Raw genomic sequence first — 27,159 nt, 5'->3', positions numbered from 1 at the left:
TAATGTTTGTTTCTTATTCTTCTCCGCATCTTGTTTTCTACAGTTTCCTTAGAAGGACCCCCTTCAGGTCACCTTCTGGGGTCTGAAACAAAGCTGGGTGCCCCCTCATCTGGATTGCCCCCAGGGGACCGCCTCCCTCCCTCGTCCAGCTCCACGTCTCAACTACCCAGACCACGGGCTTTCTCCCACAGTGCGGTGCAGAGCATTGAGCACAGGGAGGACAGCCAGGCTCTGCAAGAGCTAAAACAGGTAAAGAACCCACAGGAGAAAGGAAGCCCCGTGTAGCCCCCTGAAACGAGCAGCGTAGTAGTGCCATCCAACCTGTATCTCTCCGGCTTACACACAATAGGCTTTTTCGGCTAAGGCTCCAGCACCTGGACTGGATCCTTTATGATGTTTTTACCCAATCGTATTTGCTGGTTTTCGGACCAATCAAAGTATATTCCGGCTTTTTTTTGTATTTTAATGAGGGGGCAGCCATGTTACTGCGCCGGCTTCAGTCTATGGACTTTTTATGGTCCTTCCTCAGCTACTGGAAAGGTCAACCTTGTCCTTTCAGATCCACGGAGGAAAGATTTGGTCAAATAGCACCAAAGACTCATAGCTCTGTCTGTCTTGTAGATGTGCTCCAGCCGCTCTCCATACCCTAATCAGAAAGCTGCGTTCGAGACCCCAGAACCCGCCACATTCCCGGCTCCCCCGCACAGCTCGGCCTCCACGTGCCCCGCGTCCCGAACTTGCCCTTCCCTGCTTGGTTCATACCGTCCTCAGCGCACAGTCAGCGAGGACATGACCAGTGATGAAGAGCGCATGGTTATATGTGAGGAAGAAGGCGACGATGATGTCATCGGTGAGTGTGTCCGAGCAAGCGTTACCTTTATTAGGTGATGCGATGGCGCTGGCTGTTGATGAATGATAGCTCGCTCGATCCATATGTTTTGTCCTGCTTGTCATATGTTTGTTCGCCATTCTGCTTTCTCTCCAGCGGACGATGGCTTTGGCTGTACAGACATAGACCTGAAATGTAAAGAGCGTGTAACAGACAGCGACAGTGACGGCGTATCTGGGGACGAGGTCGAGGACAAGGTGAGTTTGGAGGAGAGTGTCCGGTAATCTAATTACTAATCTGTGACCGAGGTGCATTCCTAGAAGTAATGAAGTCATAAAGCAAGGTTATGTGTATTTACTATTGTTATGCTAATCCTTAGGTTCCTCCCCAGGGCGTTTTTCCGCCCGTTATTCGACCCTCCTCGTTGTCTGGCGCTTATTCGATCTCCGAGGACCTGAAATCAGAAAGAGCACCGAACATTTCGCAATCTCCCAAACCGAGTGATCACCCGCAGGCATCTTTTCCACGTGGATATCCGCCGTTGCCACCTGCAAAGCCCCCTCCAAGGTCCCCAGCACCGCATCCTTCCAAAAGACCCCCAGAAGTGCGCTTCACCATGGTGGACCCCAGTGCTGGCTACAAGAGGAAGCGGAGTGTAGAGTGCGGTGGGCAGAAGGTCTCGGTGGACGGTGCCTTGTCTGGTCAGTACGCCGTTTGCACCACTCAGTCCGTCATTTCCTCGGGTCCACCTCAAGCCCTGGTTTTGCCCAGTTTGCAGAGCACCCACCCTTCCAGCATTGTTTACTCCTCAGCGCCTAGGCTCTACGAAGGAACCCGAGGGCCGGCTGACAGCCGCGCGCAGGTACCCGCCGCTGGCACCGTGCTTGTGTCAGGCCCCCAAGGAATGGGTGTTGTGTCCGCCGGACTGAAAGCAGCCTCCACCGCGGTCACCAATGTGGTGAAACCGGTTAGCAGCACGCCTGTGCCTATTGCAAGCAAGCCCCTGCCGGTCCACCGGAGCGGCAGCAGCAGTGATCTGTGTGAGGGCAGGTTACCCGGCTCACCTGTGGGCATAGGGGTGGTGTATGCCCACGAAAGGAAGCCAATTCAACATCTGGCATCCCCAGCTCCTTCACCCCATTCACAAAACAAGCCAACCGGTGGGCTGGTCACCAACCTGGTGGTTGGAGCCCCAAGTTATGGACAGCCGGCACCCAGCTCCGGGACCGGGGCTGCCCCAGCTCCAGTAACCGCACTGCAATTCATTACGCAGAATCCCACCGGGAGTCCCAACGGAGCCGTTCCTCTGGGAATCCTGCAACCACAGCAGCTCGTCCCCGCCGCCCAGGGCAAAAGGGGCAGCATCACCCAGGTGCAGTACATCCTACCCACCATTCCACAGCAGCTGTCGGGGGGCACAGCGGCAAGCATACACTTCACCCTCCCGCCTGCCAACGCCAAGGTCATCGCGGCCCCTCAGGCCCTTCCGATTGTCCAACCCGGTCCAGCCGCCAGCCCTTCGTTGGGAATAGTTTCCGCTCCTAGTAAAGGTAGGTATTTCTTCATTTATTTATATTTGGTTGTCTTCTCTCACCCCCACGTATATTTACCTCTTTATCTTATTATATCTTGTAGCTCAGTCTGTGTCTCCTGCCCCCTCTCCGGGCAGTTCTACCCAGCTGCTGCCTGGCACCGGAATCCTTTCTCCCAGCACTCCGGTTCAGGGCAAGATGCTAGTGCCGATGACTGCGCCTCATGTCACCGTACGGACTGGCCCCGCCACGCAGTTGCCACTAGTCGCCCCACCTTTCCCAGTCCAAAATGGAGGCCAAGCCGCCAACAAGGTAGTGTGTAAGGCGAGTGCTTGCGGCATGCCGCTCTCCTCGCGTAGTGCGCTCGTTTATTATACTCCAGCCCTGAGTTTTCAGGCAGCCATCTTTTTCGTGTCTGGTTTAGTCTATCGCCGGCTTGTCCACTCATCGTTTTTGCTCTCGCCACAGATAATCCAGATCACTCCGATGCCTGTGGTGCAGTCGCCCGCTCCATCCCAGAGTGCCTTAGTAAACCCGGGCAGTTCCACACTCCAGAGTGCTATCCCTGTCACCATGGCCACCGCCACCATGATGGCGGCATCCTCCCAGCCGCAGAAAGTGATCTTGCCATCCTCTACCAGGTAACTAGAGGCACCTCCTAGTTATTCAGGTGAATCCAGACCGTGAGGTCAGGGCAGGAGAGTTTAGAGCTTTATGTCACACGTGGTCAGTGTGGGCAGAAGCGATGGTCCATGTGTGACCGATGGTCCGTGTGTGACGCTGTTCATACCTGTAGGATTTCAAGGTGTTGGCCGATTTAACCCGATTCTTTCTCTCTGTCAGGATCACGTATGTGCCCTCCGCGGGGGCTTCCACGCTCCCTCTGGTGACCAGTAGCTCCCACTGCCAGACAGCGGCCCCAGGTTCTGCAAGTTGCGTTCAAGCCCAACTTGGCGCTGGATCCATGGCCCTTGGGTTTACAACCATAGGACCGAGCGGCCAGGCAATCGTCCAGCCGTTATTAGCAGGTACGACAGATTGCCGTGATGCTGATGACTGCGCTGAAGTTGCCTCCGCATGCCTGAGAAAATGTATAAATGGTGGTTTATCTCAATATCGGGTATATTAAAGGCATCTTGTGCCTGAGTTTTATGAAAGTGGGGTAAAAATGCAGGTTTCAGAATAACCGCCCAGCTGGGTGTTTTTTATGTCCCCGCGGTGCCCTGCGTGTGTTTTTCATTATTCTTTGGTATCTTATTAGTGTTTCCGCTTGTCCCAGGTCAAAGTCAGCTTCTTACCCCGGGGCACGTGGCGGTCTCTCCAGCCTCCACACCTCCAGTGTCGTCGTCCTGCGGTAGCCAAGTCCTAACGGCCATCTACCCCACCGTGGGCTCCAGCGCCCTGACCGTTCCAGCGCCTCCCGCCGCTCAGAGCCTGGTGTACACCGTGGCAAGCACGGGCACTATGGCCACCGCGCCGGCCACCATCCTGCCCAAAGCCATCACGTCCCCCCAGACAATCGGCGCTCCGCTAGTGCCCTGTACCGGAGGAAGTGCCACGCAGGCTACCACCGTCACTGGTAGGCGATGCATGGTTTCGTAGTGTGGGACTCTTTTTGTTGATTCAGCATACATGGTTTTACTACCTGTTCATTATACAGATTTCTTGTAGCTTATATCCTCACGGTAATGGGCTTTTATTTATCGGTCTGTTGTTTTTCAGCTGCCTCGGTTACCTTCAGTCTGGTGACACCAAAGTCTCAGCGGAACCTCCCAAAGCCGCCTCAGAAAGTGAAAGCTGCCATTGCCAACATTCCAGTGGGGTCATACGAGACCACGCCATCGTCCTCGTGTGTGCGCGTCGCTCCGCGCCACTCTCCTTTGCCCCCGCGGGAGGAGAACGCCGAGTCTAGGTAACGTAGTAATGATACCTCACCCCAGAAACCTACAGGAGAGTTAATTGTAATGGCTTTCCAGCCTCAAATTTCCTCTACAGTTTCTATGGCAACTCCCAAAACAGTGTATTTAATGAAATAAAGCAGATTAACGTAGCTTTTCTTTGATGGCAGTGGTATGGGATCTATGAGAGTTGAGAGCTGTGCTTTATACACAAATAAAACTCTTGATTGTACGTTAGGTACCCAGGAGAGCCTCGTGGGATGTCAATGATTCGAGAAACCCCAAAAGATCCCCCCGCAGCCTCAGCGAACCCCTTCCCTCCTGCGTCTTCTCAAGACCCGGCACAAGCAAAGCAAAGGGGGTCAGAAGATCGCTCTCCCCGGGATGGGTGGGCGAAAAGTACGGGAGAAGAGAGAGCCGCGGCCTCCCCTCAACAGACTGGAGCCTCCGTGCTTCCAGATGACAAGCGAGAGTCCCCGCAGTCGCCCACCATCAAGAAAGAGGCCGGGGTAAGTTCTGGACGCCGTCAAATTCCAGTGCTGTCCCCAATAACGTCCCACGTCCCATACGAGGCGTCTCTTCTAAGCTTTCATGTTACACGGACTCGGTATATGATATTCTGACCCCCCCGTTACCGTGCACTGGAGCGGGACATGGGAAACCCCCAAATTTTATATTTTCTCTTTCCGACCAGTTTTCGTTAGACTGGAAAGTGAATGCGCCGGAGAGCCGCGCAGAAACGGCCAGTGCCTCGCCTGCCCCTCCACCGCCCTCCTCTCCTGCAGCCGCTCCTGCCGCCCCGAGCGTAAGCGGTGCGTCGGGGGATGCTGGACGGGCTTCGGGATCCCTGCCCGAGGCTTCCGAAAGAAAGGACGTCCCTGCCAAGAAAGTGAAAGTGCGTCCGCCGCCCCTGAAGAAGACCTTCGACTCCGTCGACAAGTGAGTCCCGCAACAAGTCATTCCATGGGGTTAAAGCGTCCAGGTGCGCCACCGCTGCGCGCTTCTAGCCGCAGTTCATGGAAACGGTTTACTCTCACTCCCAGCAGGGTCTTGTCAGAAGTGGATTTTGAGGAGCGATTTGCAGAACTTCCCGAATTTAAGCCCGAAGAGGTGCTGCCCTCCCCTACGCTGCAGTCTCTCGCTACCTCGCCTCGCGCCATCCTGGGATCCTACCGCAAGAAGCGCAAGAACTCTACAGGTGCGTGCGAGACTTAGGGAGCCTGGCTAATGCCTGGAACCCTTCCCTGTCAACGCGGAGTTGTGTATCTTGTTAATTGTCATGCTTTGTCGTCATGTGTCACGCTGGCTCTCTTCTCATAGACTTGGACTCCTCCACGGAAGACCCCATATCCCCCAAGAGGAAAATGCGCAGGCGCTCAAGCTGTAGCTCTGAGCCCAACACACCGAAGAGCGCCAAGTGCGAGGGGGACATCTTCACTTTTGAACGAACAGGTAAAGATTTTTGGCCGTTCTACCTTTTTCTTTTTCCGCCCCATGTGCCTCTATCGCGTGTTCAAATCGTCCGTCTCTCTCCGTCGTGTAGGAAGTGAGGCCGATGACATGCTGGCAGAGCTGGAATATGAAAAGGTCCCTTACTCCTCGCTGCGCCGCACGCTGGATCAAAGACGAGCCCTGGTCATGCAGCTCTTCCAAGAACACGGCTTCTTTCCTTCTTGTAAGTTTTCACAGGGGAGACATGTTTGGCCCTTGTTTCTTTTTTTTTTTCCTTGCGGGCTCCATGAGGATAGGGCCGCGGCTGATATAGCGAGTGTAGGGGGAGATGAGGGGAAGGTGGGAATAGGAGCCATGCTGAGAGGCATGTGTAATGACATATGACGAGCGGAAAGGACCATGGAGAGCTATTCTGTTCTGGGTGATAGGAGAGGATTATCAAATATGATGAATGAACCGTGCTAGTGTGGGAATGAGGAAAAGCGAGCTGCAGCCGAGCCATCAGATTCTGTCTGTATAGTCCCGCACCAGGGGGTCTATCTTCCCAGAGAATCCCGCAGTGTTCCTCTTGTTGACCGTTGGAGATTTGGAGGGAAGTTGCTGCAGCTTTTCCTGCCAAATCCATCCTGGGGCCCGGGTGACATCAGTGAGTGTTTTGCTTGGCAGAGCCGCACAGGAATTGGGTGAAACTACGAGCCGAGTTGTGCTGCGTATCTTTGTACCAATGTACATTTTTAATACTATACTATTTTCCCCCATTAATGGTTAAAATGGTCATATCCTACCCAGATTGTGTGCGAGCGTCTCCTGTTAGTGAGGCGCACAGCGTGTTTTGTTTTCTGTCCCCGTTTGTATATTTCTTGTGGCCCTTTGTGGTTTTATTAGCTGACTCTCGGCTCTCTGCTCCTCCAGCTCAGGCCACGGCTGCCTTCCAGTCTCGCTTCTCAGACATCTTCCCCACCAAGGTGTGTCTGCAGTTAAAGATCCGCGAGGTGCGTCAGAAGATCATGCAGGCGGCGACCCCCACGGAACCTCCTCCGTTCTCGGAGCATCCTTCCCCCAGCACATCAGAGGCCGGACCCTCCGACATGCAGCCCCCTCAGGATTCCGGTCAGAGGCCAAGCGAGCCCCCCGAAACCACATGGGAAGGCGGCCAGGAACCTCCTGAACCTTCAAGCAGCAGATGAGTGGCCAAGGATTTCCCGCGATGTGTAGGCCACCAAAGTGACCTCCGAGACTGGTGGGCAACCTCCTTTTGAAGGATACCCTAGTCCGAAATGAGGTTAACTACTAGTCCATCTGCGTTAAACTTTGCTCTTCATGCATAGACAATCCACCCGCTCCAGAGTAGACTCTGCTGGCGACGGTATTCCCTTGAAGGCTACCTAGAGGGCACCCAACCTGCAACGAGGCTCCTGTGTGACCGGCGAGAGACACAAGGCAGTGCCGTCATGTCCTTAGAGACATATGCACATTGACTCACGTCATACCTGGCACTGCCACGTCTCTCTCCCACCACTTGGAGCGCGGGAACCACGTCACGTCAACCAATTGTGTAAAACTTTGAAGAGGTCAGGGCCGCCCCGGGCTTCCGTGGAGGCATCTCCCACGTGGCTGATGATGCCATCAAACCAGACGGCGGTGGCTCGGGACACGGACTGCGCTAGAAGCGGACGCTGAAGCGGACGGCAGCGGCTGCGTTGGAATAGCAGAGCGTGCCGCGGAGCGATATTGAAACGTAGCGATGACCGAGTGTATGGGAAGTGTGCACTTAAAGCATAAGGGGCCATGAGCACGGTGGCCGACAATACGGGACACGGCACGGGTGCGATGACGACTATATTCGTTGCACATGTGATTGCACCGGTCTGTGTCCCGTCGCCGTGGACAGAAGTGCCGCGATTGGGCGATAGGGAGGGGTTTTTAGTGGAAATCCTATTTTCTTAAGACACTTTAGTTGGATAAGCAGCAGCTGCACTGTCGAGAGCTGTATAAATATATAAATATATATATAAAAAATATATAGACATTTTTATGCAAGACGAGTGATTAAATTCAGTCTGATCGGATCATGCCAGCGTACTCGTGTATGCACTATGTGTATTCCAGTTATATACACGTATGTGGATATATCCGTATGAATGGAGCTTAGGGGTTGGGGCGCACGTGGCCTCGCTATTCCTCCCCGTCCCCCAATGGTAACGGACATATTTGCCCACAGACTGCCCCTCCATTATACTCGTCCACAACCCCCCCTCCATCTTTTTTGCCAGCAGACTGTATACGGTCTAAGTAGTGCAATTGTAAGCTCAGAGGGCCGAGTACAGTCGCTATGGTAATGTATACTATTGTATACTAAATTCCTTGTTGTCCAACTTGCGGCCCTCTTAGTATAATTGGAATTATGTTTCATAAGTCATTTACGTTTTTCACCCACCCTCCCGCTGGGGGCCGAGTTGGACAGCACTGATTTAGGGCTGTGTACAGTCTTAGTGATTATATACAATTGTACGCTAATAAAGAACGTGTAGTCATATACATTTACATACAATTGTATACAGCGATGCGTATATAATGGTAAGGAAGGAGGGCTGCGCAGTCGGGATGGAGACGCATACATTCATGCACCGAGTACGGCGTCGGCTGGGCTGGGTAGGAAGTGTGTGCCGTCAGTATACACGAGGGGGCAGCTTTACATAAAGGCCTGTATGGAGCCTGTATTCACTTAGAATTGCAATCCCGTTCAGTGTCTTGTTTACCTGTAGACTGCGCAGGTATCTATAGACACAGGTGGGGGTCTTTTTAGAAAGTACGTAGCTTTGCCGTCTGTCCAACCTGTAATTTCTCCCGGTGCTTGTAACCGGTCAAGACGCCGTTCGCGGATTGCTAGCTCCTTTGCAAAATTCTGGCTTTTCCATGTATCCCCCCCCCACCCGGGATGATGCGGTATGTGCTGTATGTATCCAGAACTGTCGCTGTTACCATTGGTGTTCAGATATATGTATCGCCATATATACATACACGCCACCTGCGCTCATGTGGCCATCCCTCCCGTTACAGGGTATCTTTTCGCCCCGGGGAGGGGAACTATTTGCGGATCACGTTGCTTTTTGATTTCTAACTGTGTTTTCATTGGCCGATCCACCTGCCACTCAAACAAGATGCTGCATAACATTCTCTCTACTAAATGTCTCCTTGTATTGGCAGCAGCTTACATACCCTTTCAGGGCCTGCCTAATCGGTGTGATAGGGGTTGCGATAATAATGTTGCGGCGGGTTCCTGGCCAACATTTGGTGGCAGAGGGAGTGATTTCCTTTAAATGCCAGAAGAATCCAGTCCAAAAGGAAGCGGAGTGATGCTCGTACTATTGTAGCGTCACAAATCAGGCCTGAATTTTAACCCCACGTGAACTAGAGCAAGCGAGGGAAGAACACCCCCCCCCCTTAATGCCCCACTCCCCTGCCACCGCTCCATGGGGTCAGAACATGGCTGCATTTTGTGCTTATGTTTTGTTTTGTTAAGAAGACTGAGAATGAACAGACATGTTGAACATGTGCAATATTTCTTACTGTAATAAAAAAAAAATAATAAAAAAAAAAGACGAATCTCTTCTGTGTGGTGCCGTCTGCATCCAGAAAGCGTTAACATCCTTAATGTGTCTGAACGCCACGGAGATAAAAAGCTAACAGTGTAACGGCTCTCAGAATTTGCAGAACACGTTCCTAAGAACACCCCCCCCCCAAAAAAAAAAATGATTCGGATTAATTCGTTTTCGGAGAACAAATTTAGTTTCCTGCCCTTTCGGTTCGGACGAAATTTGGATTTTCGCTCCCCTCACTCGTGCTCGCTCTCTCTCATTCACTCTCTCAAATATCAACCCCCATCTCATTCCTGCACTTTAGCTTCTTCTCTTGCCTTTTTCTTGCTCTTCACAGCAGAGCGTGCGGAAGTTCTCCGGGAGGCCTGCTTACCGGTGCAGATAGCGGGGCGAAGAAAGAAGGCAGAAGAACGAGTGAAGAAACTGAGCTGGGGGGAACGAGTGTGAATCAGTGAGTGGAAATGAAAGTGCTCCTTTGTTTCTTTGGGGTCCCTCCTTGTTTTTGGACGTTTGTACAAAGTGTTGAAATATGCAAGTTTTGTTACAATTGATATGAATCGGAATAAAACCGATTTCTGAATAAACGCGACTTCCACGCGTCCCGAAGCAGCATTGTAAGAGTCTCACGGTGCAACGCGACGACGGCCCAGCTTTTGCAGGCAGCAGCGTCCGTGTTATACTTCCAAAATATATATATAATATTTATATATATATATATATAATATATTCTATAATAATCAGACACAAGTCCGCCCGTCCTTTGCTAAAACTCCAGTTTGATTTTGTTTGAGGGTCCCGCTCCTGGATGCTTTCCGTACGGCGAAGAGAAAGAACGCCGATAATTAGACTCTGGCTCTTAAAGTAATAAAAGAATGAGCAAATATATAGTACTTTTGTACGTGCGCAGACCTGCCTTCGCTGTTTATTTTTCTACAGCCGTCCTGCAGTCAGGAAATCATTTCATTCCATCCGTTTTTATTATTTAGATCTCCCGAGATGCGTGGAATAATTAAACGTCGCTGTATACAATGCATCTAATTTATTTAAATAATATAAATGGCGTTGGGGTAAAAGGTATACGTGTATCACGGGTCTTACGCGGCTCTACGGGGAAGCCGCTGCGAAGGTGAGGAGGACCTAGAAGGAGAAGCACAAAAAAACTACACTTTTTTTTTTAACTGAATTATACAAAACCAAAAATATCAAAGGAAAAAAAAAACACGCGCTGTACAAAGGACATAAAAACAAGATAAGTAGCGTTTGGTCACATGGTCAAAACGGGGTACAGGGCTATGGATGCCCCAAATCACGATGGTCTCGATCCACGGACCAAAGTTGATAAAGCCTCGGCTGGGTGGCGGTTCCCGCTCCGGAAGACGTCCCCCGTGTGTGTGTGTGTGTGGGGGGGTGTTCTTGCTCTCGGGAAGTCCTCCTGGCTTACTTCTGCGTGGCTCGGCCTCTGCCCTCCATGAGCTGCAGCAGTGCGCGGTGAAGGGTCTGGCACACGCGTGTGTACCCCTGCCGGCTCAGGTGCAGGTAGTCGTACATGTCGTTGTGACTGATGGTCCCGTCGGAGTGCACGAAGCCCGGATCCGCGTCCAGGAGGATCGCGTTGGGTGTCGCGGCCAACGACTCGGCCAGCAGCTCGTTCACGCGCTTGTTCCTCTCCCGCAACGGGTTCGGGTTCTTGCCTCGTGGGAGCAAACCCTACGGGAGACACAAAGTCGCTGAAACCATCGGTCTTACCCCACGAGACCTCAGCAAATAGGGGCACGTCTGCTAAGTAACGGTTAAACGAGCGATCACGCGAAGGGGTATGCGATCACGCGGAGGGGGGCTTCTCACCAGAACGATGACCTTGGCTTGAGGTTGACTCTTTTCCATACACTGGATGATCGCCTGGATTCCGCCGGCGATCTGCTCAGCGCTGTGCCCCTGGTTATACGTGCCTACCCACAGCACAATGATCTGAGGAAAGGAACACAAGACGATCGACGCTAGAACCATCGCACCCGTAGAACGCGTCGGGGAACCCAGCACATCTCACAACTACTTGTGTCACGACCCAAAGACCCCTCTTAATCCAGAATACCCCTGCCTGGGGCATCAGATAACCCACCTTAGGTTTGACGTGCTTCAGCTCGCCGTTCTCCAGTCTCCACAGCACGTGTTGAGTTCCATCTCCGACCCCGCCGAAATTCAGCGCGTGGAGCGGCGAGAAGAGCTCCCTCCACACCTGATGAGAAGAGGCGCAGAGCTAAAAAGGGAGCTGGCTCTACTGGCGTGCTTACTGCTAAAAGCACGATTAGATACGTTGTTCCCGGAACCGTGGAAGAGGCCAAACCTTTCCCCGGAAAAAAAACCTCTTTCATCGTACAAAATGATGCCTTGATGATCAGAATTTTTCAGGGAATGCTAAAATGTCATGTGAGAGCCGGGACGCTTACCTCGAACTGGTGCAGCAGTTGGACGTTGGAATCCCCGATGAACACGACCTCTGGCTCTTTGTCCTTGCTGGTGGACATAAAGTGGTTGTGCTGAAAAGCAGGAAACCCAACTATTATCTTCCCAGTCGACCACAAAGGGTTAACGGACACGCGGCATCGGTTTAATAAACACCAGGAGACACCCAAAAGCCTGCGGACTCATCCGGTGCTGAGACGAATATAGGGGGTAATGTATAAAATGAGATCTTATCACCATAGCAACCAATTGACTGGTCCATTTACTTGGAACCATCTAATGGTTGCTATGGAGATAAGGTCACTTTTCGACCGTTCCGCTGAGCGCAGTAAAGAACAATACATGAAACTGGAGGAGAAGCAGTGGATTCTCACAAGTCCTGTCGGTGTCTGGTGGGGAACAAGAGGACCCCCCAAAAAGAGGTGAAAAATGGCAAGTAAAATATATATATTACGGGGTGATCACGTGTAATAAGAAAGGGGGATTCACCTGGAAACACTCTGCAGCTGATTAGGAGGCTGGGTTTTTTTTTTTTTTTTAGATTAAATAACTTTATTAGCAGTAATTAGAAACTGAACGGTTGATTGGCTTGTAAGGAGAATTTGCGCTCACCAGAGACAGCCAGCGCCCGTCACCTTGGGTGTCTGGCATTGGGGTGGGGACGGCAGCCGGGTTCACTTCCCTGTCACTCATCGTCTTCTAATCGGAGGAAATGGACATATTTTAATGACCCGGGCGACATATTACATATTACAGCAGCCATTCATGACTGTACTTTTAACATACAAGATATATATATATATATATATATATATATACACACACACACACACACACACACACAACGCTACGGAACATGATGGCGCTTTATAGATCAATAATAATAAAGCCCAGACTCTCAAATGTATTTATTAGATATATATATATATATATATATATATATATATACACACATACATACATACACACACACACACATATATATATATATATATTCATATGGGTCTGACTCTGACTATATTATAAACACACCCACATCATGTCACCCAGTGTTTATATGAAAATATATCACACCCCTAACTCTAATGTTATAATATTGTATATATTGTACAGAACACAGCACATTTAGCTCTTCCTGGCCCGCTCCCTATAGAACCCAGCGATATATAGTATACATTGTATCACATGCAGACGCTGCCTCTCACTCACCTCCTCCACTGGCTCCAACTTTGGAATCCTCCCTCCCTGAGCGCACCATTAACCATCCACGTGGGGGAATCCTTGCTGTCAATTCTCCCTCTCCCATGCAAAGCGTCATGAGCTCCCCCCCTCACATCAGGCACGTGATGGAGCAGTCCGGGAAGTGTCACTGTACACCCGGAAATCATAGTCTCTTTCTCCCCCTGCGGGATTTGGGAATCGGGGGGCGGACTCAACCAACCGCGCCCGACAGGGGAGATCACCTTTGTAGTTTAAACACAATGAGCTAGTCCAGCCCCTAGCTTAGCAGAGGATCATACCAAGTGCAGTCAGAGGGGTGATGTGGGGGTAGTGGTCCTGAATGGATGCTAATGTACGTGACGTACACCGAATCTGTAGGGGAGCAGGTGTCAGTGTCACGTGATTCCCGCCAATGTGGGGCAGGAGACCGTTAGAGGCTGATCCGTTACACCAGTGAAAACCGGTAGAAGGGTGTATTTGTGTATAAATACCCCAGCGGTTATTTTTAAGCAGGTCCTATTAGGTAATGTATAAAATATATGTGCCTTATATAGTGTGAGAATTTAGGTGGGGAATTAGGAGCCACCTTGTTAATTTTATCAGCCAGGGATTGATGAAACCATAAAGATCCATAGGAAGCTCCTTATGGTGACCATGGGGGGCCATTTCCCCCCCAAGACCTATATATTTCACATGTGGCTGATGCGGGACATGTAAAGTGCTGCCCCCTGCTGTATGTGGGATGTATAACCCAGTAACTGATTCCTGTCTGTGAGTTTATACATACTGCAGGGGGCAGCACGGCCACATCTACACGTGTCCTGGAAACATGGCTGATGCGGTTGCTATAGTCATCCACGTGAGCGTAACATGAGATAGCCCAAGTCCCATCTGAACCAGATCAAGGTTATATGCTACCTCGATCGCCATCAGGGGTGGGTAGGATCTGCAGGGGTCCCTGCTCCCCTTAAGGTGGGCAACTCGGCTACAAAATCAGGCCGACGCGATCAGATTGTAGAGCTTGGCACATGGGCAGGGCATCAGCACCAAAACCACTTGCACCCAACTGTAAAGTGGCACAAAACCCCCTTTACCGTGCCCTAGCCAGCTGCCCCTCGTACCCAGCTGCCCGTTTGCCCCTTACTGAATTGCCACAATGGCCAAGGTTGGACAGGATGATGATTATGGTTCCATTCCCCCTTCGTAATGCGAATTATGAGCTCGGATAATATTTTGCTCTCTGAAGTAACAATGAGGTGTCCTCGTCGCAGGGGGGCGGCGTTGGTGACTCAGGGAATGGTCGGTGGTCATCTCTTTCCCAATGAATACAGACAGCGGCTTCTTCCCTCGGGGTCCGACATCCAGCTCCGCCGGTTTGGAGACGAAGACTTGTCCCGTCTCGGAAGATCTGAGAAACGTCCATCAGAGCGGCTCCAATGCAATTCTCAAAGTGAAACGGAGGAAGACGAAGAGGGAGAGAAATAATGCCAAGTTTCATAAATCAGAGGCAGAAAAGTTTCCCAAAATGGCGTCTCGATATTTTCTACAAAAGCAGAATTCTGCTTTTCACTCTTTTTGCCTCGGAACGGTCCAGCCGGCCGCCATAACAGGTGCGTGCAGCAACTCCAACCCTGTGATCATAACCCAGAACCGGCTCAGCCAGCACCTGGGCATGTTCAACCGAGAGGTCAAGTCTGTCGACATTGGGAGACTCCTGAGTCAGGACCAGAAAGATAAGGTTGATGGAGACATTAATGAAAGCACAGCAGATGTGGAGAAGAACATCGACCCGGGGAGCATGGCTGTGGACCCCAACAACACACCAAGAATAGAATCCCAGGAAAACCTTGGGAATGCGTCTCCAAAACTCATGGGGTCGGAAACAAAGACCCAGGTCATGGAACCTTCTTCAGACCTTCCGCAGACTAAAGACCAGGAAGACTGTATATTGTGCGGAGAGGACAGTAGTGTCCATCGCCCCACCACTCCAGCCAGCAGCGGAGCCACGACTCGCACGGCGGACAAGCAGGACATCCCTGTCCAGGAGGTAGCTGAGATGATCATCAAGACCCTCAACCCCCAGGTACTATTCCCGGGCCGGGACCTACTGAACGAAACACGGAAGTCCATAATGGAAAAGGTGATGCAGTACAGGACCTCCAATACATCAGCGAGGAGGAGGCTGGATTATAGCAGCACAGGTAAGGACCTCCGTGAGGGGGGTCATTATATAGAAGGGGAAATTAAATACATGTATTACAGCTCTGTATACAGTAATAACCCCCAGCACTGTATACAGTAATATAACCCCCAGCGCTGTATACAGTAATAAAACCCCCAGCACCGTATACAGTAATATAACCCCCCAGCGCTGTATACAGTAATATAACCCCCCAGCGCTGTATACAGTAATAACCCCCAGCACTGTATACAGTAATATAACCCCCAGCACTGTATACAGTAATATAACCCCCAGCGCTGTATACAGTAATATAACCCCCAGCACTGTATACAGTAATATAACCCCCAGCACTGTATACAGTAATATAACCCCCAGCCCTGTATACAGTAATATAACCCCCAGTGCTGTATACAGTAATATAACCCCCAGTGCTGTATACAGTAATATAACCCCACAGCGCTGTATACAGTAATATAACCCCAGCGCTGTATACAGTAATATAACCCCCAGCGCTGTATACAGTAATATAACCCCCAGCGCTGTATACAGTAATATAACCCCCAGCACTGTATACAGTAATATAACCCCCAGCACTGTATACAGTAATATAACCCCCAGCGCTGTATACAGTAATCTTGGTCTTGGTAGGAAGCTGTAACTTGTTCCTTGCCGTACCCATTGTGAGCCGTATTGATTTCCCGTGGAAAGCCGTGTCCAGCTCGGTTGGATCCATGTCCTTCTCACACGCAGAGGTAATGTTATCAGCCTCGCGTAGCTCATGGTGCATCCTCCGGGATCAGCGAGGACCTGTTTGATGCGTGCTGTGTGTTCATTCTCTTGTAGTTAATGTCGATATCTGTGACGGTTCAGACTGGGGACGGATCTTCGAAGAAGGAACGGAAGACAGGAGTAGCGGAGCGGATCCGCAGATCACAAAACCCGCAGAGCCAAAAACCTCCACCCCGTTCTTATCACCCTCTGGAGACAACGCCTCTCATACAATCATAAAGCGGGTGAGTCCATTGGGTTGAGAAAACAGATTTTGTAGATCCTTCTGGTTATCGTAAAGATTCCAAAACACCTGGTTCCTCCATTTGGCAGCTATGATAATGCTGATATATCCATGTGCAGGGGTTTCCCAAACACAACCAAAATGTGGTATTTTGGTAAAATAGCGATAAACCGGTAGTTATGAGGAAGAGGGGCCGGGCACTGCTTTAATGAAGTGTTATGATGGTGGTGGGAGTCGGACAATGAGTTACCTTCTGATCTCTGTCCCATTCGCAGGCCTCTGATGCTCCTTCTCATAAGAAACCCACAGAGCTCTTCCACCAGCCGATAACCTTCTCTCCTGATTTTGACCGCCAGGGCTTGAATCGGTGCCGGCATATGTATGATGCCGAAAGCCCACGCATGTCCACATGGCCGAGGGCCGAGCCCGAGCTGGCGTTTGACAACAGGAGCAGATTGCAAAGGGACACAGAGAGCTTCCTGAAATCAATGAGGCAAAGAAAGATCCTCGATTCTCACGGAACCGCCGGAAGACCCCAAGAGTGGAAACGCACGCAGGACGATTTCCAAATATCGGCGCCCCACGCGACGTGTAGTCATCGGCACGGCAGCAGAAACCACTCGAGCCCAAACCTTTGGGAGTTCCCTGTTGGAGTACCCTTACAGGAGATCTTCCCTAATCCCGAGGCACAAGCAGGGCTAAAAATCAGACATGGGTCTGGTGGAGAAAACCAGACTGCGTATGATGTTCTGAGCAGTATCTGGAGTCACGATATCGACAGAAGTCCTCTTTCACAGATACCCGCCAATTTCCCAGATGTTTCCCCCAAACAGACGAGGCTTTGTTACGGTGATCGGGGTCGGCAGAGGGTGCGCTCTGGTGGCAAGTTCCACACTTTCCATGGACTTCCTCCGGGAGATTTTGAACCCCAGCCTTCTATTGGCCTTAGTGACTTCATGTTCGAGGATGGGGAAGGGCAACAACAGAGTGATGTCCAGAAACATGGTGCCCAGGGCCTGGAAACAGACATAAGGTTCCAGGAGGACCCACCGCCACCCACGACGCTATCTCAGTGGAGAGGTATCTTTGAGGCCAGCCATGATGAGCCATGGAGTCCCTCACCTGCTGTGAACATGGACAGTGTTGATAATGTCTGGAGCAGAGACTGGCGCCGCAGAGATCAGTGGTCAGACCAGCTGCCCATAACGCTCTTCCCTCCGTCCGAGTCCTTGGAGCAGGAAAACCCATCCGTCAGTCTTCCATTTGAAAGGTCTTTCAGACAGACGCAGTTGAGCAGACTGAGCCCTGACAATTGGGTTTTCCCGAGAATGAAACTTTATTAGTTACGTTACCTCTGTGAAGATGTATCCAGCCCAGGCCACTGCGTGTTCCCATAGGCACTATATAGACTGGTTGTTCTCCCATAGCTCCACCTAAGCGTCCCATGAAGGTCGGGTGCTGCTCCATACCTCCACCTGGGCCGTGTACCCAGTAGCCATTTCCTTTGGTCCAGCGATATAAGAGCTGCCCCCTTGGGGTGGCACGGCGGTATTAATGGTCTCTTTTTTGTTGGGTTCTGGTGACATTAACAGTATCCGTCTGGGTGGCCTGCAGCGATATTATTAGATATGGCGTGGTAGTGATGGTAGGAGCGAAGCGTTATTAAAAATATCTTAAATACAGCTGAATCTGATTATTTTTATGCTCCTTCGGTAAATCTATTTTTTCTCGGTGGCACTTCTTCTTTTCTGTGGATCGTTAGTGCTGGGGAGGGGGTGGAATCTAGATTTCCGCTGATAAATTCTCTATCACACATCTTTTTATTTACTGTTACCTTTTTTACATAGGAAAATCATAGGCTATGGATAAAGGAAGCTCTCGGATGCGTAGCAGCCACGCAGTGGTCTTTTTTTGGACTCTTGCCAACTCACAACATATTTATAATCCCCGTTTCACTATGTTTTGCATTTCTTCATCCTTCCCTATCTGCATTTTGCCCCCATTCGCTAGAATAGAACGCCAAACAGAGAAAAGAAACTGTGTTTCCTAGATGCTACAGCCTCAAAGAGGAAGAGAAACTCGTTTGCCTGGAAGACCAAAGGTATAAAAATAAAAGAGAATCACAAAGTTAAAATTATACCCGTGCCCGGTTATAACGCATTTATAACATATTCCAGAAACAGCAGAGCCGCGCAGGAAACTTCATAAAGAGCTGACAGACTTTGAATATTGATAAAAGGAAAGGAAAAGTGAATGAATGAATGCATGAATGAATGAAAGTTGTGGTGCATCGTTCTAGATGAAAAAACTCAAGGCACTACAAATATTAAACAAAATATCTGGCGATACATTTTTGCCACGTGCGGCTACCAGAAGTAATTGAAGTTTTTCTATAGAACGAGGCCATGTTTGGCTATCGTACCAGATCAGGTGGCCCAGGCACAAGGCCGCGCATACACAGGGCACTGATCTCCAATCTTTACCCGGCCAGTTGCCCTTAACTCATAAACGACTGGCCTGACCATTTAAATGCCCGCTTTTATCATTTCTAAACTTTAGAAATGATTTCCTTTAATTACTTTGAATGTAATATAATTTTTTATAGGAAACGTGCCACCTGGGCTCCTGCTGAGGAAGTGTGACTGCGGCCACGTGCCCCGACTTCCCTTTCCTCGGATAACCACAGACTATCAGTGATATATGCAGGTGGATTATATAATATACCCCCACGCTTCCTGTCGGACTGAAGAAAAGCACCAATTTATAGTAATTCCATTATTAGAACAATATCCCAACCACCAAAGGACACTTAATCCATGAGGCTCGTGCGACCCCCTTTAACCGATGGCAAAGTGGCACCCACGGGGGTACCGATAGAGAAACCCCCCCACACACCATTGAAATGATATGTGGCATTAACCGCGCGGACCCCCAGAGTTCCTAAATGTCCTTTAATGGAGCAGCTTGAATGTTGAGAGGTTCTGCGCAGGTAGATGGGTGGCCCGACGGACATGTCCTCATCCACCCTGGAGAGGGGAACGTGGGTATCAGCTCCATCACAATTAAAAAGGGAAATTAACTGTAAGTAACCCCCACTTTATCCTTACTAACCAGATGGTGGGCTACCATGCATCCCCCCAGACCCCCTAACACTACTCTGGCTAAGGGCATCCATTGCGTGGCTTCTACAATTTATTTAATTTGATGGCCGAAAAAAAAGGCAAGTTTTCCTATAGGAGTAAAAATTTGAGTTTGGGTTGATCTTTACTTTTTTTTAATAAAACGTATATTTCTTATTTCCTTTCCTTATTGCCATGATTTTTGCGTTCCTTAAATATTTAGAAGTAAAAAGAAATACCGGAGGGTTATTGATTAACAAAAAGATGCCAAGCTTATCACCGTAGCAACCAATAGAATGTTTCAATCATCGTTTTTTTTTTATTATGATAGAGTTGGTTGCTATGGCGATAAGAGCACTTTCAACCATTGCATCATCACTTTTTGTACATCCGCCCCCCCGGGGTTTTTTTATAGTTTGATAAGTGTTTAAATGAAGTGGCCGTACATTTTATTTCCCCCCCTTGTTTGTGATAAAAAGGTAGGCTTAGAAGCTTGAATATTTAAATCGTTTTGGAATTTTTGGGCTGTTTTATAGGAAAATGCCGTTTTTATTTCAGAATGAAAGAGTTAAATCGGGGCGCGAGAATCGTTTGCGGATTCTATGAAAATCCAGCAGGGATTCGACAATCAAAGCCTAAATCCCGAAGATAAATCACCGCCTGCTTTATTACTCCAACCTGCCGGGGATTCCGGAACAATCCATGCGGACGGAACGAAAGGCATTAACGCGTATAAACACAGAGATGAAAGCGCAAAAAAAGCTCTTAACCGATCCACGGCTCAAAACGCATGAAAACAAACGATGCCAACGGCCAGAGGAACCCCCCCCGGCAACCGAGACCAAAAAATGCCCCAAATAAATGATATTAGATACCCAGATCCTACAGAGATTAGAGAGGCGGTTTATTGTCCCTGCACCCGCACTTGGGGGTCTCGACAAGAGTTTTCCGAGGCAGCATTTGCAAGAGGGTCACCACCTAAAGGGACCTCTCAATTCTCTAAGTATTTGGGCCGCCCAGGGGCCATGAATGTTGGTACTAACGAGGAGAAAAAAAATTCACCCTGGGGAAGGCTTTGGTCTAGAAGTAGTGATAGCTGTGCCTGCCCTGTACCTTCTGGGACAGCTCCTGACCCTACTGAAGACCATGGAAGGAACCCAAGATCCACGAGGTGTCTCGTTCCCAAGCCCAATGACTACAATCCTCACGCGGCCTATAAAGGGCTTTGTGTTTTTGAAATCTCTTGATAATTTAGAACATTTCCGGATTAAATTGATTAGCACACATCGATAAACATGCACTTTTAATGTGGGTTCCTTGAAGGAGTACCAGGGCATCCAAAAATCTGAGAAGACCTTCAAACAAACGTCCAAATGCTATGTATGATCAATAATGTTTTTATTAAATCAAATCGGATATCACTGATTAACAACACAATCTAGCAACAAAACACAATTTTCAAGGTTTTTTTATTATAGAAAAACGTCAAACGTTATATGTTAGTAGCTTACGTTTCCCCTGTTCATGTTCAGCCCCAGGTGGTCCTACAAAGCAGCTCCTTGGCTCATGAAGACCTCACCTAAAGATGAACGGTAAGATACCTGATTTTTTTGGATATTGTGTAAAAACTTAATAGAATTCATGTTTCTGACTGTGGATAGCGCGCTGTTTAAGGGTTTACACACTTAATATTTGGGCTTTAAAGGTCTGGCCACCTGACTCCACACGCTTAGGACGTTTTAAAGCTGGAGAGACATGCGGCAAACGTGTGCTTGGTGTGGTCATATTTTCACCTATGTGTTTCCAGGTTCTACAGCATCTGAGAACTTTCCCATTTGTCGTTTAAAAGCAGAGTAAACCGTTCTAAACAAAGAGATCAGGCACTTTTTTCATCCATAAAGATCCCGTCATGCACAGTGACCTCTGGAGAGTCAATGCCTTTCAAAGCTTTTATAAGCTTCGCCCAGAAGAGCTTTTCTGCTTCCGGTTCAGACGGCCAACTAATGTAGGTCTTCTTCAACATCACCTTCCTCATCCTGTGATAGGTGGAGAGCTCCCCATCTGGGATATTGTCCAAGAATATGAGGACCAGGACATCCCTCATCTCATCAAACAGCTTGTAGCTGGCCAACTGCATCTCCAGAGAGCACCATTCGCTGCGGAGGTAGTTCCGACTGACCACACAGATGGTCTTCCGGCTGTTGTGGATGCTGTCCACGATGTTGTCGATGATGTCCCTTCCCAACTGAAAGTCTCGATGGTGAAGGCAAAGTCGGAAAGCAGAGGAAGGATCGCAGTTCTCTAACGTTGGCAACATCTTATTGAAGACCCAGTGTTCATCGTTGGTGTTATAAGAAACGAACGCGTCGTATTTGTAAATTTCCTTGTCTGATTTCCATCTCTCGTGCAACCAGGCGATGAAGAGAAAGTAGTTGTATTTGATGCGCCAGTAGGATTTGCTGTAGACGATGGGGATTATTATGAAGAGCAACAAGCTGGGAAAGGAACAGGAGAAAAGTTGCACTTTGATCTTCATGTCACAGACTTGGGCATCGAACTCATGAAAGTAAGAGGTGGGTTTGCCGGGACACGTCAGGTTATAGGGATACACGACCTGCACTTGAGGTTGGTACAACCACCTTTGGAGCTCTTGGTTGTTGCAGGTGCAGGTGAGGGGGCTTTTGCGAAGGTCTACGTATTTCAAGCTGGTCATGGTTTTTAAGACTTTGACGTTGATATGCTTCAAAGCATTTTTGGTCAACTGAAGTTTTCGCAGTTTGGTGAGATTGGAGAAGACGTCGAGGGTCAACGTCTGGAGACCAATATTTTCCAAGTTCAATACCCTCAGGTTCGTGAGGTTCTTGAAAATACCGTCGGGGAGATTTCGGATGCCGTTGCAGTCGTCGGCCAAAGTCAAGAATGTCAGTTGACTGAGTTCATCAAACACATCAGCGTTGAGAATCGAAATCTTGTTTTGTGCCAGATAAAGATATTTTAAGGAAGTCAGACCTTTAAAGAACCCTTGTGGGAGGACTGTGAGACCATAAGGTTGCTGATTCTGGAGTTTCAAGTCATATAGTTTCTGAAGCCTATAGAAAGGCGAGACGTGTTCCTTCGAAGACTCAAAACTAAGCTGGTTAGACACAAGGTCCAAGACCCTCAGCGTGGTCTCCACATCACGGAAAGTGTAGCTGCTGATCGTCTTAATATTATTTCTATCCAGATACAGTTTGGTGAGGTTTTGCAGACCCCGAAAAGAATTATTTTTCAGCCCGGTTATCTTGTTGCCTCCGAGATCCAAGATTTGAAGATTGCCCAAACTCTGGAAGACGTTCTGGAAGATAACGGACAATCTGTTGTTCCTGAGATTAAGAACCCGGAGTTCCGTTAAACCCAGAAACGTGCTTTTATACAGGTCCGTGATCAGGTTATTGTCCAGGCGCAACGTCTTCAGGCGTCTGAGGCCATTAAAAGCGTTATTCTCCAGAAAGATGAGATTGTTGATGTTGAGTTGCAGCTCTTCCACGTTGGGTGCGTAGCTAAAAGCATGCGCGTTGACGGACCAGATCCTATTGTAACGGAAAGATATGTAAGCCAGTTTTGGGAAGGTTTTTTTGTTTTTGCAGTTTTTCAACTGTTTCAGAAGGTTGTGTTCCACAGTCAAGCGTACAAGTTCCGTCTGATTCATAAACTCCAAGCATTCTAAGTTCTTCAGCCTGTTTCTGGACAAATCCAGCACGCCCGTCACGTTACAGCTCATGGGAGTCTTGGGGTCTACAACCTTGATTGTATTTGCGGCGAGGGTAAGCGTGTTCAGCGAGACCCCCCTCAGATAACGGCACAATCGAGATAATTTGGAACAATCGTTTAGGTGCAGTCCGGAATAATCGATCCTGTTTAGCGGCACGGCGGTATTCTTTATAAACTGAAAGATGTCGAAATACTTGTTAAAAGCCACGGTCAAGTACCCTATTTTCCCGAAGCTCAGCGGCAGCAAGGAAGACGTGGTCAGGTTGTTGTAAGAGAGGTCGAGGTGAGAGACGTTGACGAAAAAGTCCCGGTGGCAGTTTAATTCCTGTAGCTGGTTCGCACAAAGAAAAAGTTGAGACAGCGAGGGGGGGAGACCGCGGCTGTGATTGAGGGTCCGGAAATGGTTTTTGCACACGAAGAGAGAGCGAAGCCTCGGCAAAGGCTGAAGGGACCCCAGAAACTCATCGAAGCTCTTCAGACGATTGCAGGACAAGTTGAGGAGCTCTAGACGTACGAGAGGCTCAAACACTTCCACGTGGATGGAGACGAGAGCGTTTCTGTCCAGGCGGAGCTGCGTCAGGTTGTGAAGTCCTCGGAACGTCTCTCGGAAGAGTCTAGAAAGGTTGTTGGACGACAGGTTCAGCGTGTTCAAAGAGTTCAATTGATCAAACGCGCCGGGAACGATGTTGCTCAGGTTGTTGCTGTCCAAGCGTAGCATCTCCAGCTTGGTCATGTGGATGAAGCTCCTGGGCGGCAGCGACCGGACTCGGTTGTTTGATACGTTGAGACTCTTGGTGTTGTTGGGAAGGTCAGACACGGCGCTGCGTATGTCCAGCAGGACGCGGTGCACACAGGTATAGCTTTCGGGGTCGTCGATGTCTTGTATGCAGTTCCTAAACCCATAACCGGCTACAAACGCAACAAAGAGGACTCCAAACGACCAGACGACCCGGAAGGACTTCATCGCTGGGTCATAAACCGCCAGGCCTTCATCTGCTGGGGATGTTTCAGTCAGAAGAACGCGATCATCACGAGGAGCTGGCTGACTTCCGCGATACTCTGGACGATGTCCTGTTGGAGACAAAGACAGGGACCTCACCTGGAGTCCGATGTGCACTTCAGATACAACGTATTTACAGAAAGCAGATACATTTTTTATGTTAGATTAAAGAATTTTCACATTGACTTCTCCTGAACGTCTGTAACATGTATTATATTATAACGTGCCACAGACATCACAGAAAGAGAAGGGATATATACATCAGCCAACAACGGCCTTCTACAGGAACCATTTATACAGCGCTGGGGGGTTATATTACTGTATACAGCGCTGGCGGTTATATTACTGTATACAGCACTGGGGGTTATATTACTGTATACAGTGCTGGGGGTTATATTACTGTATACAGCGCTGGGGGGTAATATTACTGTATACAGCGCTGGGGGGTTATATTACTGTATACAGCGCTGGGGGTTATATTACTGTATACAGTGCTGGGGGTTATATTACTGTATACAGCGCTGGGGGTTATATTACTGTATATAGTGCTGGGGGTTATATTACTGTATACAGTGCTGGGGGGTTATATTACTGTATACAGCGCTGGGGGGTTATTACTGTATACAGCACTGGGGGGTTATATTACTGTATACAGCGCTGGGGGTTATATTACTGTATACAGCGCTGGGGGTTATATTACTGTATACAGCGCTGGAGGTTATATTACTGTATACAGCGCTGGGGGGTTATATTACTGTATACAGCGCTGGGGGGTTATTACTGTATACAGCACTGGGGGGTTATATTACTGTATACAGCGCTGGGGGTTATATTACTGTATACAGCGCTGGGGGTTATATTATTGTATACAGTGCTGGGGGTTATATTATTGTATACATTGCTGGGGGTTATATTATTGTATACATTGCTGGGGGTTATATTACTGTATACAGCGCTGGGGGTTATATTACTGTATACAGCGCTGGGGGTTATATTACTGTATACAGCGCTGGCGGTTATATTACTGTATACAGCGCTGGGGGGTTATTACTGTATACAGCACTGGGGGGTTATATTACTGTATACAGCGCTGGGGGTTATATTACTGTATACAGCGCTGGGGGTTATATTATTGTATACAGTGCTGGGGGTTATATTATTGTATACATTGCTGGGGGTTATATTATTGTATACATTGCTGGGGGTTATATTACTGTATACAGCGCTGGGGGGTTATATTACTGTATACAGCGCTGGGGGTTATATTACTGTATGCAGCGCTGGGGGGTTATATTACTGTATACAGCGCTGGGGGTTATGTTACTGTATACAGCGCTGGGGGTTATATTACTGTATACAGCGCTGGGGGTTATGTTACTGCATACAGCGCTGGGGGTTATATTACTGTATACAGCGCTGGGGGTTATATTATTGTATACAGCGCTGGGGGTTATATTACTGTATACAGTGCTGGGGGTTATATTATTGTATACAGCGATGGGGGTTATATTACTGTATACAGCGCTGGGGGTTATATTATTGTATACAGCGCTGGGGGGTTATTACTGTATACAGTGCTGGGGGTTATATTACTGTATACAGCGCTGGGGGTTATGTTATTGTATACAGCGCTGGGGGTTATATTATTGTATACAGCGCTGGGGGGTTATATTACTGTATACAGCACTGGGGGGTTATTACTGTATACAGTGCTGGGGGTTATATTACTGTATACAGCGCTGGGGGTTATATTACTGTATACAGTGCTGGGGGTTATATTACTGTATACAGTGCTGGGGGTTATGTTATTGTATACAGTGCTGGGGGGTTATATTATTGTATACATTGCTGCATTATTGCCTCCTGGATAGCCGCATTTCTTTCACATTTATATATTTTGTATTTATTTTATGATTTTTGATAATAGTTTTCCACTAATGCCTGAGTTGGCAGGAGGGCTGCAGTTTCATCTCTCTGACTTCACTTTTAATTATAAAGAACCAACCCCAGTGAGCTTCTGTGCCGAGAATAGCTCCGTGACTGAACTACACATTATGCAGGGCTGGCTCAGCTGACAATTTATCCAGGACGGGGATTTCTAAAGCATTGTGAATTCAGACAGTTGAAACCTAAAATCTGCCGGCAGATCGGCCCCATTCGGCCCCCGTCTAGTCACCCGTTTCTCTTGCTGTAAAGACTCAGACCTTAATCAGTTCGTCTCGTCTTAGATTCAGGAGCCGTATGTCTATCCCATGCATGTTTAATACCCCTCACTGTATTACCCTCTACCACCTCTTCTGAGAGGCCATTCCACTTCCACCTTCTCCGTAAAGTCAAACCTAACATTGCATCTAAACCTCAAGTGTCCTGCAACCTCCTGCTTCATTCACTAAGCTCTTAAAATGACAGAAAAGCCGTACCGTGTCCTGCGTGACATCGCCCGCCGTCCTGCTTCCCGGTCGCGTGAGTGAAAGACTGCTGTGCTCTTTATAGCAAAAATGGGGAAGTCGCAGTCTGAAGGCTTCTGCCCAACTCCCACCGAGCGAGAGAAAGTCAAGCGTCTGCGCTCAGCAGCTGCCCCAGGCTTCTTGTAAATGCCCCAGTTGGGGGCAGACGGATCGCACTCTATTAGAAGCTCCGCCCAGGGGCACCTGCCAGGGGCCACATCTGGAACTTTCTGAAAAATTCTGTCGGTAGAACTTTGATTTTTACCGATACTTTCAGATTTTGTTCTCTCACAGACATCCAGAAAATCACATACATACGCATAGCTACCAACAGTCCCGAGTTCCATCTCACACCCAGATAAACTTATATTTTGCTGTTTGTTTTTCTAGATTTTGCCCCATAATATGATGTTTCCAGGCACCTGCATATCAGCCATTTCTCGCTCTGTTATCATACTGCCTGTGGGGAACAATAGAATGGCTCGGTCTTAATCACCCAGCTGGACTCTCTGACTAATGGAAGTCTATGGAGGAACGGACTTCATTAGCATCGCCGTAAAGCATCACTTGAGTGCTGTGCCAGAGCCTTAAGGAATGTCTTGTGTTAAAATATCACGTTATACTTTCATTTACCAAAATAATATAAATGACACGT

General features: G+C 48.8%; 4 protein-coding genes across 8 annotated transcripts in view; 2 read left to right on the top strand and 2 right to left on the bottom strand.

Annotated features, from left to right (window-relative positions):
* CIC (capicua transcriptional repressor) overlaps positions 1 to 8,251 on the top strand; it is a 35,434-nt gene extending 27,183 nt beyond the window's left edge. For 2 of the 4 annotated variants that reach the window (XM_053452043.1, XM_053452044.1), the window contains exons 8-22: positions 44 to 249; positions 622 to 850; positions 986 to 1,086; positions 1,209 to 2,379; positions 2,465 to 2,673; positions 2,830 to 3,002; positions 3,205 to 3,389; positions 3,641 to 3,940; positions 4,084 to 4,273; positions 4,498 to 4,768; positions 4,954 to 5,198; positions 5,303 to 5,457; positions 5,580 to 5,711; positions 5,803 to 5,934; positions 6,624 to 8,251. In XM_053452043.1, coding sequence (XP_053308018.1) covers positions 44 to 249; positions 622 to 850; positions 986 to 1,086; positions 1,209 to 2,379; positions 2,465 to 2,673; positions 2,830 to 3,002; positions 3,205 to 3,389; positions 3,641 to 3,940; positions 4,084 to 4,273; positions 4,498 to 4,768; positions 4,954 to 5,198; positions 5,303 to 5,457; positions 5,580 to 5,711; positions 5,803 to 5,934; positions 6,624 to 6,898 — 3,974 coding nt within the window. In that variant the 3' untranslated portion in view covers positions 6,899 to 8,251. The remainder of the gene's footprint in view (positions 1 to 43; positions 250 to 621; positions 851 to 985; positions 1,087 to 1,208; positions 2,380 to 2,464; positions 2,674 to 2,829; positions 3,003 to 3,204; positions 3,390 to 3,640; positions 3,941 to 4,083; positions 4,274 to 4,497; positions 4,769 to 4,953; positions 5,199 to 5,302; positions 5,458 to 5,579; positions 5,712 to 5,802; positions 5,935 to 6,623) is intronic. The other 2 variants (XM_053452046.1, XM_053452045.1) reach the window with 2 other exon arrangements.
* Positions 8,252 to 10,268: 2,017 nt separating this feature from the next.
* PAFAH1B3 (platelet activating factor acetylhydrolase 1b catalytic subunit 3) lies at positions 10,269 to 13,140 on the bottom strand. The gene is made up of 6 exons (XM_053451723.1): positions 12,983 to 13,140; positions 12,386 to 12,472; positions 11,758 to 11,847; positions 11,430 to 11,546; positions 11,156 to 11,278; positions 10,269 to 11,017 (listed from the first exon to the last, which is right to left on the bottom strand). Exons 2-6 carry the CDS (start codon positions 12,464 to 12,466, stop codon positions 10,748 to 10,750), a joined length of 681 nt encoding a protein of 226 aa, XP_053307698.1. The 5' UTR covers positions 12,467 to 12,472; positions 12,983 to 13,140; the 3' UTR covers positions 10,269 to 10,747.
* Positions 13,141 to 13,232: 92 nt separating this feature from the next.
* Positions 13,233 to 17,870, top strand: PRR19 (proline rich 19). Of its 2 annotated transcripts, none has more exons than XM_053452095.1 (4): positions 13,233 to 13,457; positions 14,266 to 15,195; positions 16,020 to 16,189; positions 16,464 to 17,870. In XM_053452095.1, exons 2-4 carry the CDS (start codon positions 14,316 to 14,318, stop codon positions 17,529 to 17,531), a joined length of 2,118 nt encoding a protein of 705 aa, XP_053308070.1. In that variant the 5' UTR covers positions 13,233 to 13,457; positions 14,266 to 14,315; the 3' UTR covers positions 17,532 to 17,870. The 2 variants fall into 2 exon arrangements, with proteins under 2 accessions (XP_053308070.1, XP_053308069.1); XM_053452094.1 differs by having other exon boundaries at positions 13,233 to 13,517.
* A 2,818-nt stretch (positions 17,871 to 20,688) lies between these two features.
* LOC128470172 (toll-like receptor 13) lies at positions 20,689 to 24,073 on the bottom strand. Its single transcript, XM_053452014.1, has one exon. The coding sequence runs from the start codon at positions 24,019 to 24,021 to the stop codon at positions 21,184 to 21,186; it is 2,838 nt and encodes a 945-aa protein (XP_053307989.1). The 5' UTR covers positions 24,022 to 24,073; the 3' UTR covers positions 20,689 to 21,183.
* Between the last annotated feature and the right edge of the window lie 3,086 nt (positions 24,074 to 27,159).

This window comes from Spea bombifrons, chromosome 12, assembly GCF_027358695.1.
Source record: "Spea bombifrons isolate aSpeBom1 chromosome 12, aSpeBom1.2.pri, whole genome shotgun sequence".
Taxonomy (NCBI): Eukaryota; Metazoa; Chordata; class Amphibia; order Anura; family Pelobatidae; genus Spea; species Spea bombifrons.
Note: the sequence above shows the minus strand (reverse complement) of the source record. Positions and strands in the feature narration are given on the sequence as shown.

Bases quoted from the DNA above. Each gene is read 5' to 3' on its own strand.
- PAFAH1B3 (XM_053451723.1), bottom strand. From the start codon at position 12,466: ATGAGTGACAGGGAAGTGAACCCGGCTGCCGTCCCCACCCCAATGCCA. The intron at 11,279-11,429 runs GTGGGTTATCTG...TCCTTTCCTCAG, and splicing joins TGAAGCACGTCAAACCTAAG to ATCATTGTGCTGTGGGTAGG. The intron at 11,018-11,155 runs GTGAGAAGCCCC...TGTCTCCCGTAG, and splicing joins AAGCCAAGGTCATCGTTCTG to GGTTTGCTCCCACGAGGCAA.
- PRR19 (XM_053452095.1), top strand. From the start codon at position 14,316: ATGAATACAGACAGCGGCTTCTTCCCTCGGGGTCCGACATCCAGCTCC. The intron at 15,196-16,019 runs GTAAGGACCTCC...ATTCTCTTGTAG, and splicing joins GCTGGATTATAGCAGCACAG to TTAATGTCGATATCTGTGAC. The intron at 16,190-16,463 runs GTGAGTCCATTG...TCCCATTCGCAG, and splicing joins CTCATACAATCATAAAGCGG to GCCTCTGATGCTCCTTCTCA.
- LOC128470172 (XM_053452014.1), bottom strand. From the start codon at position 24,021: ATGAAGTCCTTCCGGGTCGTCTGGTCGTTTGGAGTCCTCTTTGTTGCG.